Source organism: Varanus komodoensis, unplaced genomic scaffold, assembly GCF_004798865.1.
Source record: "Varanus komodoensis strain SLA01 unplaced genomic scaffold, ASM479886v1 scaffold8, whole genome shotgun sequence".
Classification (NCBI taxonomy): domain Eukaryota; kingdom Metazoa; phylum Chordata; class Lepidosauria; order Squamata; family Varanidae; genus Varanus; species Varanus komodoensis.
The window spans coordinates 10328291-10342829 of record NW_025336481.1 but is presented as its reverse complement, the minus strand read 5'-3'; the positions used below and the strand labels follow the sequence as shown (position 1 = coordinate 10342829).

Genomic DNA, 14539 nt, shown 5'->3' with positions numbered 1-14539 from the left:
TGGTTCCTGGCTTAATATCTCATTGCCAGTCAGCTAGAGGGCTGGAGGGTCTGGGCATCTTTTTTGGTTCAAGGAGAGTTTGCCCCATGGAGCATTGCTTTGGCTTTTCCTTAAGATGAGCAGGTGAAGGGAAGCCCAGGTACCAAGCTGTTGATCTTCGCAGAGACCTCGAGGGGCACTGCTGCCTTAGCAGATGGTGGGATGAGATGTCCTCACTGATTTATGCATCAGTATGATGCCATCTGGGACTGCAGGTGGCGCAGTGGTTTAAACCGCTGTGCTGCTGGGCTGGCAGATCGAAAGGTTGCCGGTTTGAATCTGCACAACGGAGTGAGTTCCTGTAGCTCCGTCCCAGCTCCTGCCAACCTTGCAGTTCGAAAGCATGCAAATGCAAGTAGATAAAAAGGTACCACTTCGGTGGGCAGGTAACAGCGTTCTATGCACTTCGGTGTTTAATCATGCTGGCCACATGACCACGGAGACTGTCTGCGGACAAACGCTGGCTCCCTCGGCTAGGAAACGGCGATGAGCACCGCCCCCTAGAGTCAGGCATAACTGGACTTAATGTCAAGGGGAAACCTTTACCTTTACCTATACCTATGATGCCATCTGAGTTTATGGAACACCAGCTCTTTCTTGTAGACCAGGGGAGCAGAACCTCAGACCACCACCCCTTTCCCCCAACCATTGATTATCTGGTGGATTCCTCACTTTCATGTTGCTCCCACTTTCTGAAATGGCTCCCACAAAGGCTAGCTACTAGCAGGAAGAGGTTTCAAACAAAATATGCTGATGTTCTTGATATTTTAGCCCAACACCATCCTCGCCCCCCGGGCTTTGGGGTTCTCCAAAATGGAATCCAATGCTTGGCTGAAAAACATGTTGCACCATTGCTGTAGATGCTAAGGGAGAATCGGGTCTTGGTCTTATAGCCAATTTCATTCTGGGGACAGCAGCAATGAAAGCTTTATTTTGGCCTTCCCAGGGGTGGGTGAGGGAGCCATATTTTTGCACACATCCTATGGAAAAACCCTCCTTACATGCAAGAAATTAGCATATCACTGCATAAGCCCTCTCCTTGACATACTAATTTGGTACACGACTTTACTGTGCAGAAAGGCATTTAAAAAAAACCTGCTTGTATTTGGAAGTGGTACAGTTCAGAATTAGGTTAGAATGATTGGAACAAATGACAAACACATGAAGATCTAGCCAAACTTTTCCTATTTTGCATCAAGTCCTAGGCATATTAATCATGACCATAATTCTTCCAGGTTGCTACATTTCAGTTGAGGCAGCTAGATTATGTCATGCTGACTCAGTGGCAGAAAGTGTTCAACCTCCATATGGTCTGTTACAAAACCAATCAAGTTCTGCTGCACATTGGGATGCAAAAGTCAAAATTGCAAGGGGACGTTCCAATGAGGAACAAAATGATTTATACACGTAGAAAGAAAAATAACTGTTATGAACCCCCAATTTAATTTATCAGCCCTGACTGGAGTGGCTAAAATGTGTTCACATTTATGACAAGGTTTTGCAGGAAAGAATGGTATTAGAATGGACCACCTGGTGCATTTGATGGCTGTGTGTTGTTGTTGTTGTTGGTGGTGGTGGTGTTGCTGCTGCTGCTGCTGCTTTTGTGATTCCAGCCATTCAGCACAGACCATTTGGCTTGTTTTAGGTCCATTCAACAACATGGGCTTTCTTGGTTGATGTATTTTTACCACAAAAATAAGCATACATCCCTAAAATTTTCTTTAATGCTAATTAGAAAATCCATGATTAGAAACATTAAATGATAATTTAAGATAATCATTTGGTGTCAGATGCGGAAGCAAACAAGCTCCCAAAGTGATTATTTCAACCTCCTTCTTTGCCAGCCACAGGGGATGATAGGAGTTGCCCTATACAAGACACCCTCCTGTCACCCTCAGTGAATGGTGATGATGGAGGCTCTTAGTTCAGTGCACTTGGTCGGAAAAGTTTCTCAACTTGCTCTAGGCTGGTGGGCAGCAGTGGAAAGACAGAGGCACTGGGATCAGGGCAAGTGAACCTGAGGCAAGGCAGAGTCCAAACACAGTCCAAAGTGCAGTAGTGAAATCAGAGGCTGGATCGTAGTGAAGGAACAGGCAACATCAGGAACCAGGAGTACGTATCAGGTCAAGAAAAGAAAAGGAAGCACTTGGAAACAAGCCAGTGATCAAGAACCAGGAAGACAAGAACAGGAAGCAGGTACCTGAGATAAGATAACTGGACAGGATTCAGGAACAGTGAAGGCGTGGCAAACAAGGCAGTAAGGCGGGGCAGGACAGGGCAGGGCAGGGCAGGGCAGGGCAGGCCATAATCCATCATGGCATGGCAGGAACCAGCAAGCTGAGCAGAGAGTAAATCTGTGAAAACTTGCTGAACTCCAGTTGCACAACCGGCGACCCTTCACAGCACGTGCAAGTCATGTACGCGGAAGGGAATGCTGCTTGCCTAGCATTTTGCATGGGGCTCAATTCCTGGCATGTTCACACGTGAATGCTCAGCATGCTCAGCACCAAGTCAATGCAGGGCCATGAGAAAGCAGCCTGGAGTATGGGGATCTGAGTCACGGATATCCAAAGCATTTCCACCCCCAATGCAGATGCTTCCCACATCCCTAGCTGCACATGTCAGGTCCCAACCAGATGTGTAGTTCTCAGTGCAGTGGAGAGAGCTCACAGCAGAAAGCGGCCACATGTGCGTATAAATGTATCAGGTAATAGCCTGGGAGAAACACAAACAGCTTCACCCTCTTCTTTGCACTGAGCTAGTCCTGTTGGTCTTTCTGGTGTGGGGGACAGTGGTTTTATCTTCCCAGGCTTGTCTGCATATCACCTAAGCTGCCTTTAAAAACACTTTTTATCTCTTACACTGTTCTGCTTTCTCTCTCTTCCCTCTTAAGCTGTTCTGATTGAATTTTCTTGTATTCTTAGAGGGCAGTGGATCTGCATGAAATCCATCTGAAAATCAAGCAGGTAATGACATCGAGGAGGTTGGCAATTTGTGTTATTATTACTAAAGCACTTTCCCTAGGATTGCTCAGATGCCACCTATCCCTGATTTTATTGCACTTTGAAACGGTGCACTGCTTTCTTGTACCAGTTTATTTTCATCATAAGAATACAGCAGACCAAAGACGGAGTACTGGATTTATTTTGTCAGGCAAGTCATATTGACTCAAGATCTAGAGGGAGCGCCTTTGATTTTCAGCCTGGTAGCCTGATAAAGCATGTCTGATCTCGAGGCATGTAGTGATTGCTTTGCTTATTTCTCTACATTCTGAAGGTTTGCTTGCTGCTGTTTTCAAAGGAGTTTTTATGGGTGGTTTTGAACCTCTTTGTCTCTTTGTTGTAGAGAGACGCCCTGGGAGTTTAAAATGAAAGCTGGAATACAAATATTTAATATCAGCCTCATCCCAGTAGTAGCTGTTTCCAGAAGAATCATGGAAGTTATTTATAATTTCTATAGCAGTTACACTGGGGTAACATGATCCTTGGCAGCTGGTTGGCTCCCGTATCCTTCTGTATCATTCATTTGCCTTTAACAGAGGTGTGTGTGCAGAAAGCTGCTAGGTGAGGTTGGTCCCTGGGACATTTTAAAAAATTTCAGATGTAGTGGTGGGCCCAAAACTGTTTTTCCCTGGATGTAGTCCAAACCTGTGAAAAGCCCTCAAAATTCTCCCTTCCCTATTATCCTCTGGGGCACAATGAGAACTAGAACTATAGAGTATTCTTCATATCTCAAGTGTGTTGATCATGGGAAGCTGATGTGTGATTGCTGGGAATGGGATGAAGTTAAAAGTTATAGACAGGAATGCAAGAAAGCAAGAAGTCACACAGGGAGCAGTTGCCCTGAATACTTTTATACACCATATTTTCACATTCTTCTTAAATCAGAATGATTTCTGGAAGGAATAGTAAAAAGGTCCTTAAGCTGTTTCTCAGAACGCACCAGAGAGCACAACAAGTTCATCCAGTCTTCTGTTTTTGCACAGTACCTGTTAAATTAACCTTTAATTAAAAAAGAACTCCTCACACTCAGTCTTTATCGTGGCACTTGCTAAAGCAGTGATTCCCAAATGGACCTGGCACAACTGTGTGCCACAAGCAAACTGTGTGCCATTAGTAATAAGTCCATTAAATAATTAAAAGGCCAACAAAGTTCCCATCCACACAACTCTGCATGATTTATGTCCCTTTTCCCCCTATCAGCCATTGCTGGGAGCAGAGAGCAGCTTGTGCTCCTTCGATTTCATAACTGAGTGTTACAAGTGGGCCTGTATAAATTGTTGCAGTGTGGAGTGTTCTTGTTTGGAGGTCCAGCCAGCTAGACACATCCTCCTGGAGGATGCTTCATCCCACCTCCACCCCATCCCAATTTTCTGCCCTCCCCAGCACTCAGTTTACATTCTATGGCATGCTCAGTCCTCACTTATCCTTTAGAGTTTCTCACTCTGTGTTTTACTTTTTTTGTAATTCTGCACGTTTTGGGGGTTGTCTGTGTCTGCCGGTACTTCCTTCTTGTGTGTAAGTGGTGCTCCCTTAGCTACGTAAGTGCAAGGCCTTGGAGAAAGAGGTCACCTTTAGGTATGTTGAGATGGTTGCAGCCTAACTGCAGCTCATCCGTGCTCTGGTGACCCATTGTGTGGGTTGCTGCAGTGAGATATCGAGAACCTTCCCAAGACTTCAGCTCATCCAAGAGAGGGTGGTGGCATTGTTAATGGGAACTGGCCAATGTGATCTTATTATGTCAGAACTGGCTGCCAGCCTAGGTCCAGGACCAATTCAAAGCCTCAAATGGCTTGGAACCAGGTTACATGAAGGACTGTCTCCTCCCATATATATCAGCCCACATATACCAGACTTCAGCAGTCCTTCTTTGGGAGCCCTATCAAAGGAAGTGGCCACTAAGAAGAGGGATTTCTCTGGTGGCACTCGACTTGTGGAACAGGTTTCCAGAGAAGTGGGCCTGGAGCCACGTGGACTCTTTCCAGTGCCAGGCAAAGAGCTTTTTATTGCCATAGGCTTTTTAGTCTTTTACTTCTATTGTTCTAAATCTGCTACTGTAGTACTAGTAGTAGTAGTTGCAATAATAATAATAATAATAATAATAATAATAATAATAATAATAATACACCTTCCATCTGCTAAAGGGTTGCCTGGGCAGTGTAAAAATATAAATTTTTGCATTGTTCCTAGGTTTTACTTTGGTTTTTACTTCTTTTCTATATGCTTTGGTTTAAAACGTTTATAATGTTTCTTATGCTGTATCTTCTAGTCCCATTTGTTGCAAACTATCCAGGGAGCTTCAGATATTGGGTGGTATAAAAATGTAATGAATCTACAGGCTTTCAGAGGCAGTCTGCTTATTCCATTAAGCTTGCAATTTAAAGCTGAGAATCCCCCCTCCCCCCGCAACAAGTAAGCCTGGCCCCACTTCTGATCTAGACATGCATCGGCATGTAGTGGATAAAGATTAAATGCCCCCCTCAACTCTTTTGCCCCAGAACCTCTGCCCAAAGTAAGTAAGTAAGTAAGATGAGAAAAAAGGAAATAGTTTCCACTGACCTCAGTTAATATGTGTGTGTTAACCTACCCATGTGATGGAGGAATTATGGAAAAACAAAGAAAGAAACCAACAAGAAAAAGAATAATCCTTCCTCTGAAGAGGTGGTGGTGCTGACCTGAATTGTGGCCACTTTCTCTAGAGTGCAAGAGTACGAAAATCCTTAGTTTTCCCTTCCTAGTTTCCTCTTCTCTCTGTTAAGTGGAACATCATAGCAGGTACATGTGGAATGCGGAGCCTTTTCTTGAAAAACAAACTCGAAATGGAATGAATCCTCTGGCCTTCTTTTAGCTTTGCTGTAATGTGCAAACAAAGATGAAATATGAACGTGGGAGGACTGATTTTCATTTTTAAAGATTTCCTATCCCTTAATTCAACATGGATGGAAATGAAAGCAACTTCCAACATGCAATACAAAAGGAAGCATTTTCCAGTCTCTGCCCTTAGCAACTCTCCCCTCTCTTCAAATCTGAGAGCAATTGTTCACATTAGCTCAGTCACATCCGCTGAAGGAATAGCAAGAAGTGAATTGAAATGAAATTAATTTGAAAATCAAGCACTTTAAAGTATGCTGTGGCGTTGAGTAGCTTTTTTCAGTACGTTGATGGCTACAGACCCTCCATAGGGTTGTTCAAAGCTTTGGACTTCATCTAGCTTTCAAAAGGTGCATTGCTGCCTTAGAAGATTTTATTCTAGAAGCAAGGAGAGTTTGTTTTAAGTTATCCATTGAGGGAGAGTTGACTCTGGTGCATAGCAGATGTTAGAAAAGGTTCAAAATGCAGGAATTTGGTAGTGCACACCTCATTCAAGGTGTCCAGCCGTCACTCTGCAATTTGCAAAATGGTCTAAACGTTTTGCTTTATAGCAAATGGTTTTGGTCAACTTGTGTCCGCAGTTGCTTCAGAAGCCAGGAATATGCTGTTATTTCCCTTTCAGCTATCTAAGAGTTGAGACAAAGTGTCCTCTCCTGATCCCAGATGTTCATGCTGCTCCTGATCCCAGATGTTCATGCTGCTTCTGCACAACCTCCTTTTTTCCTGGTGTTGTCACCATGCTACGAAAAGCCTTCGGTGTAACTGCAGAGTAAGGCAGTGGGGCTCAGACAGTAACATGTTCAGTGCGCCAGTCACTGCATTCAAGATCCTTTTGTTATCTGGGAACACAACACGGTCATTTGAATGAGTGGGCTTGGGTGGTCACTGTAGGAATTCCCATAATCTGTCACACACCTTGACCTGAGACCTTTTGCAGGCTGTATCTAGGATTGCCCAGTCCACATGTCACATTTGGCCACCATTGAAAAGCCCCTGACTTTTGCAGCCTCAGAGAGCTGGCCAGTCAGGGCTTTACAAGCTGGTAGAGATTTACAAACTAGCCCATTATGCCCCTTTCCATGCCTAGATTTGTTTTGGACCAGAAATTACTGAAGTGGGCCACGTGTTCCTCTGTAATTATGTTGGATGGTATTTACAAAGCAACCAGTAAGATCAATGCACTGAAAAAGCCTGTTGTATAACTCCTGCAACAAGATTATCTTATCACACTAACAAACCAGGAAATAATGAGGAAGGACTAAGATTTAATCGCAGTTGACTGAACTAAAAATCCATTTGTCATCTGGCACTCTCATTACTTTCTTTTTTCAAAGACCTTTAGCCTCCATAGAATAAGGGCACTTTCCATGTCTCCTTAAACTGATCTCAGGGAAAGCCAAACAAAATTAGAAATGTTGGCAATGCTGGTGAAAATCTACTAGATTGCTAGTAGACCCTCACAGTCTAATGAATCTTTCTTTATGGAATACTGTTCTCTGCCAGTTATCCATTACTAAATACTAAATGCCATTGCATGGCAATTATTACATTCAGTCAGTACTGGATACTGCTTCATGCTAACAGTCAAACAAACAAAACAACCCCCCTCCCTGCCAAATGCGAAATACTTTTGCATGTCAACTATCAATGGCAAAATGCTAAATGCTATTATATGTCAGCCCTCAATACTGCCAGAAACTGATGGTGAAATATCAAATATTGAAATCTGATGGCATTCCAGGTGCTATTGGAGAGTTGGACAATATTTGTCGTAATGTTCTTGTTTGCAGATGGAGAGTTTTGGAGAGGAACACAATCTGGCCTTTTCTTTCCTGTTTTGAACAGAAAAACTTGGATAGCAGCTCATCCTATCATTGCCTTATTCTCTCAAAACTGCCCTCATCTGGGGCAGGAATTAGAAAGGAAAAGGTGCATTGAGGTCAGCAGCTGGCGACATTAAAGGCGCAAAACTCTTTCCAAGAATAATGTGAATGAGGTCCACTGCAAAGATATAATCAGTCCTCCAGGGATGCAAATTTGCTATGGGCTGTAAAACGTAAACATGGAAGCAAAGGGAGATGGGCACACCCCAGCAAGGACAGGGCTCTGCATGCATGAGTGTGTTTTGCTAGTAACCAGCAGGGATTCCAATGAGTTGCTGAAGTTACCTCTCTGCGGGCGTATTGATTAAGCCAGCAGAGAATATCTGTAGCTGTTTGTTCCAGCCAAGCTCTCAGTCACAACCTGCACATGTCCTTTGTCCCCACAACGAGAAGGTGGCACATTTGTGTCTTTGTCTGAGAGACGAGAAGAATGGTGCAGCATGCTGACCCCGGCTTCTCTGGGAAGCCATCAGTGCTTTTACATTAAAAGAAAAATAAAAGACGGTCCCCTCAATAGGCAAAATGATGCACAGGATTCCCCGTTTGAGGCCGTGCTCACTACTGGAAGGAGGCCCACCTTTGGGAAGATGGGGAGATTGTTCAAGCATTTTGGGCACATTCACTCTGTCGGATTCCTGTGAGCCACACCACACCTGTGCACCCTTGGCAACCATTTCCCACGTGCCCATAGTACAAGAGAATGATTAGCTGTGTGGAACAGACTGTGACAACCGGCAGGAGGAACCAGTGGTGCTGTAAGACTGCAGTGTGGGCCCCGGTGGGCCTGAGGTCTCAACCCAGCTGCCCCATGGTGTGTTATATTGTTTATTTAAGGAATATTTCTTCAACATATTGACCACCCGGTAACAAGAGTTATCTGACTAATGTATGTGTTAAGGTAGGTCCTTGGGCAAGTTACATGTCTTTTATCCACACACTTTCTGAGAAATTAAGTTTTGTGACTAACTGTGCCTTCTACAGCATCTGTTTTATGGATGGGTGAACCTCACCCTGGCGATGTTGTGCAATGGTTGGAGATGTTCAATCTATTCTATGTGGTTTAATTTGTTTAATCAGATTAATTTTGTTTAATCCATTCTATATATAGTTAAACAATCGCAGATATCTTTCATTCCATCAACCACTCATGATGGGATCAGATATCCCCCCCATTTCATAAAAGTGTGCTAAAAAGTCCACCGCAACTTTCTCTGATGTGTTCTTAGTGCAGCGTATGATCAATGGGGGTTCACACACAAAAACAGAGCAGAAGCTGAAGATAGATCACAGCTGCATAATACCGACAGCATGTATTTTAGCCTATTTTACAGTAACTTTCATATTATTCTTCAACTATTTTTGTAGAATTTTAGAATTTTTTAGAAAAATGGTCCACAAGGCCATGGAATCCATGCCGCTTGGATGCTGCTCTGCTCTGGAATCTGCAGAGTGAACTCGACAGTCATCTGTCTCTATTATGGGATTCTCTGACAGTAATGGTGTCAATGACATTTTCTTGAAACTCCCACAGTGTTCATTGGCCCCAGTAGTTTGGAGATGCCAGGGTGCATGAAGGAAAAGTTCTCCCAAAGCCATGGTTGATGTTCCCACTCCAGAGGAAGGGTTTAAAAAGTTATTTGCCTGTATCTCAGCCTGCAGGACAGTCAGTTGGTGGCTGGAGCTAACCATGCTGGTCCTTCAGCTCATGTCAAGATCAAAGCCTGCTTCCAGGTAAAGCTGAATTGCTAGTCAAGGCTGTAGAAACATCATGGAAGCCTTCTTCAGTTGAACCCTCCAGATGATCTGGGCTGTAGCACCAAGCATTCTTGACCATTGGCAATTGAAGTTCAAACCCTCTGGAGTGCATCTGTTGTAGGGACTGGACCCATTTCTCTCAAAAAAAAAAAAAACAAAAAAAAAAAAACAACAACATCCCAAACTAGAAAGCTCAGATTCTGAAGGTGACATGGAAGAAGAGGAGGGGTTAGAGTGCATCACTGGAATGTCAAGGTTAATAATGAGGTTAACCAAGCAGTTGATGTTCACCCCTGGTTTGCAGTGGACACACTGTAGAACTAAGACATCATCAATGCAGGGATTGCTCATCAAGCCAAGCAAACAGACCTGTTAAAAGGCTGTTCCTGCAGTTTGGCCCACAAGCAGAATAAACCTCCTTGAGGGTGGATCCAGTACCTTTTGGAAGAGAAGGGAGGAGGATTCAGTTTGGAATCAGCTCCTGACATGGGCCAGAACTAACTCCACCAATCGGAGGGATCACTACTTTGATACATGCTACTTGTTAACAACTTTATTATTAATCATTCTGCATTGCAAAGCCAACCTAGCTTTGTAAAGACTGTTGAAGAAGCATGATCTGCTGGAAAGGGAGAGAAGAGAGACAAACTCACAATACCACTTTGGAGAAAGTTAGTCGACTGAGATACAAATTCCCATATTTCTAAAGGTGACCTGCAGTGCCAAATTGGGAATGCAAAAGCGAGCTGAAAGATATAAAACTAGGCACCAAACACGGCCTGTCATAAGCACTTCAGGCAATCTGCAAGGCCCACATCTGTTGCACTGGTTCCTGAAAATTAGAAACTGTAGTTTGCTGACACTGCTATAAAAATGAAATTGCCTGGGGAGAAGGTACTCTGGTTTCCTCTGTGAGCCATATAAGTGATGCAGGCAGCTGTGATGAGTGTGTATGCACACATTTGTGTGCATTGTGAAAGAGACCTGTAATTCTTGGAGCAGGTTTGTTTCCAAGCTAAGCTGATTCCACAGGCACTTCTGCCGCCGTGTCTGTTTCCCTTCCTCCTCCTATTCCTCCCACACCTCCAGTTAAAACGACTTATGGATGAAAAAGCTTCTGCTGCAGGAGGTAAAGGAATTTGCACAGTAAGTGCAGAGGGGGGGATGTCACTCAGTGGATGGTTGTTAGTAGGAGGCTGTAGAAAGGAACCAAGCCTGATTCTCGAGCCTGCATGGACTGATCATGCTGAAGGCATTGTGGCAGAAACAGTCTAGGCAACCCCTGGCAGAGGTGAGCAAGCCTGCTTTGGATCCCCTCTCTTTCCTGACTGAAATAAGAAACACGTCCCGCCATTGTCCACAATGTAAATAGAAGCTGCCTAGATTCCAAAGAGAGGTCTGTGCATTGGGATTTTGAAAGGGGAGAGGTGAAGGGATTGACAGAGGTTATACCACCGAAGCTCACGAGCGAACGCGTTGTCGCTCTGCATTCTCCTACATTCAGTGTGCTCTGAAGAAGCAGCACGTTCGAGGTGAGTAGCAACACGATACAGAAGCTACCAGAGGGAAGGGTCTACAAATGTTTATTCTGTGTTGCTAGTGTCATGTTGTCTGTAGTGAGGGATCTTTGGCAAAAAGGCTGAAAGAAAGGGCTCTGTTTCTGGAAGCATGTTGCTTTCCAAATAGCTGAAATGCATTTTCCGCACCCTAAAGTCCATAAGGGATCCATGTGTCTCTTTTGAGCTGACCATCCGAATACCATCCTTTCATAATAAGGGTAGGTGCTGGCTTTGAACAGGCTTTTGAGTGTGTGGGTGTTTGTGTGGAGGAAAGTATGGCGGGGGGTATATTTTGAAAGGAAACTTATTCATGAGCAGAGGCTGGAGCCAGGGGTCAGACTAGATGGCCTGGGAGACCCCTTCCAGCTTGCTCTGTTTCTATGCTATTCCTGCAGTGATGTCTCTTGCTAGATCTTGGCAGGTTGTTCTATGGGATTCAAAAGTATTACGGATGAACGGAATAGGATCCCCTGGATAGGGCTCTGGGTTAGAGATGTGACAAGCCCTCCTGAGAATGTCAGCAATCATACTGAAACTCCTTCAGCTTCCTTAGCAGTTATTTGTGTATTGGCTGAAATAGACTTCCCAGATTTGCAGGTTTGTGACACGGGCAGCTCTGTTGCAATGTTGCTCTGAAAAACCCGGAGAAGGTTTGGATAGTATTATGTGATTTCCATTCTAGAAGCAACTGCCTTGGTATCTCCCTGCATTCTCCTTGGAAGGTGCTGCTCACTCCTAGGTTGTCCCAGCTCACCAGGGAGGAGCTGCGGGAGGGCCCTTTGCCTTGTCAGACTTGGACATTGTGTGTGATCCTTCCCTCCCCAGAGAGAAGGAGAATGTTTACGAGTGCCCGTGTGCCCAGTTTATAAGATTTGGCCTTGTGAGCAATCCACTCTCCACCACCCCACATGGCAAAGCCCACTCAGGACAAGCTTGGAGCCATGGCCTGAGGCTTGCCTGCTTATGCCTAGTCTTCACCCGTTAACTTATTTAGGCTGCCTTGTCCTGCCTCCACCTGTAGACTGGTGGGGGAGAGGTGAAATTCTTAGGGATGGCTCTTCAGGCTGGCAATCTATGAGAAGGAGGGTGCATGTTCGTTAGTAAAGTGGGTGGTTCCCTCTCTGTGGCTACCAATCAGAATGGCTGGCTTTGCGTGTCTCTAATCCCTTGGATTGTACTGCCAGGGTTTCTTAGGGTTTCAGCTTTGCCGTGTTGTTGTTTCTCTCACTGGTTGTGCTCATTACCTTGTGTTCTTGCTATTCAGCACTTGCACCAGAAGCATTTGGATAGAAGCTATACTTTTAGAACTCTAAACCCATGTATCTAGATAAACCACTATCCAATATGTCCATGGATTTATTCACTGTACGCCAAATGGGCATAAAGTCCCCTCCCCGTATTTTGCTCAAAGAGCCACACAAAGCCAATATGAGTCAAAGCAACTGCTGCAGGTTCTAATGCAACCTCTCCCAGAATGGGAGCTACTGGGAGTTGCTGTCCAGCACATCCATGGGGCACCAGGTGGGGTCAGGCTGTTCCAAGGCTCTGGTCTGAGGCCAACAGGAAAGCATCTGGAGGCGAGAAATGACTCCTTACAAGAACAGTAGATTGTAGAACTCCTTACAGTAGAACTCCTTACAATGTGGTGTTGCTGGAATCCTTGTGGTAGATGTATTTGCTCTGTTACTTCATCTGCTCTAGGATGCAGCTACATTTTCTTTCGAAAGGAGTTTTGCTTCTTGAGTTCCAAGGATTAAAAGGGGCACTGGATCTAATCAGCCAAGGCAGGATTCCTCTGCTTTATCACTGAGTATTATGAAGTATGCAGATAGCTGGCCTACTCAAAATTTATTATTTCATCAACAATGGCCATTTTAGAAGAGGCAAATCAGCAATGGCCAGTTTAGAAGAGGAAAAGAACAGTAATAATGAGTAGATTTCACACAGTGTTTTTCATGAAGGCTTTTCATGAGAACATGAGAACCTTGTTGGCTGGAACCAAAGTGCCACCTATTTCAGCATTACTTTTGCATCGGAGGCCAGTCAAATGCACTTGGTGCTCCTACAGGTGGGCCATGAAGGTACAGACCTGCCTTGTTCTTTGTGGTCAGCAGCTAGTGCTCAGAGGTACTGTACCTCTGGCCACGGAGGCTCCATGTAGCTGTGCTGGAAACAGCTGTTGAAAGTCTGATCCACTCACACAATGTCAGTAATCCTTAAAAACACCGTGTCTGAGAGATATTCAGAGAGTGTCTTACCTCAGGCCACCCAGGGAATCTGCTTTACGTTTACACAGCGGCATGGGAACTGCTTCCTGCACCTTTTCCCCATGCTGCCCTAGAAATGTTTTCCTGGTGGAAGGTCCTGAACAGGTCCAGTATTCCCATCACCTGTGAGAATACCATCTGGTTCGCTGAGGAATATGCTAGTAGCACAGATGTTGCTAGACACTCCACCAGACATTCCTGAAGCAGCACGGGAAGGAGTCAAAGGAGGCAGCTTCCGTGTCAACTGTTCTTTGATCTACCAGTACTAGCAGAGTGTCTGCATAATGAACCGTTGATCCAGGGAAACTGCATGGTGCATTACAGGGAATGTTATACCAAGAGAGCACTCCTGTGGGTGCTAGATGGCCATAAGATTACTTGCAGCCCCAGCTTGACAAGGCCTCTGATCAGAGCTCTGACCCCCACCACTCTCACCTTGCACTCATGTTCAAGAATGGCTTCTGGGGACATTCCAGGGGGCGAGCAGAGACTGGTGCCACCGAGGCATGAAGACTCATGTTGGCATCGCACCCTCCTTTCCTCCTCTCGGAGGCACCAGGCAGCTGAAAGCAGCCACCTCAGTGTTTCAAGAGGCAGGAGAAGGACAGAGGTGCTTAACCCCTGCAGTTCTTCTGCCTTTCATAGGAAACCCTCCAAGTGCAGAGCGTTACAGACATCCCCATCGGATTACACCCTAAACCATTTACCACAGCATTCATTTCAATTTGACATTTAGAGGAATCAGCCAGCCAGACTTTCATAGTTTACGAGTCAAACCAAGGGGTCTTATGAGTCTTAGTTGCCCCAACTTTGATCATCATGCTTTGGAAAGAATGTGTGAGATCAGAATAGTTCCTAAGATGGCCCAGGGGATTTCTGGCAATACTGTAGTTCATGAGATAAACAGAGAAAATACTTCCATTCACATAAAATTGTTGCTGTCTGGAAAATATTATAATGGCATTGGTCCATGGATGTGGGAAGGAAGGGCAGATGGTGGTCAACGCTCACGGTCTGTCTTTGCCTGCCTGCAGGCAATATGGCGCTTCCTAAATTTGCAAAATAAACACAACAAATATCACGCACATTCCCTTTCCGAGAATCACATATGGCAGCAACATGGCTTCCACACACAAAGCTTGATATTCCAAATGGAGGCATCTGAG

General features: G+C 44.8%; 1 protein-coding gene across 1 annotated transcript in view; it reads left to right on the top strand.

Annotated features, from left to right (window-relative positions):
* PHACTR3 (phosphatase and actin regulator 3) overlaps positions 1–14539 on the top strand; it is a 228136-nt gene that overhangs the window by 34709 nt on the left and 178888 nt on the right. The window contains exon 2 of the mRNA XM_044455418.1: positions 10568–10595. Coding sequence (XP_044311353.1) covers positions 10568–10595 — 28 coding nt within the window. The remainder of the gene's footprint in view (positions 1–10567; positions 10596–14539) is intronic.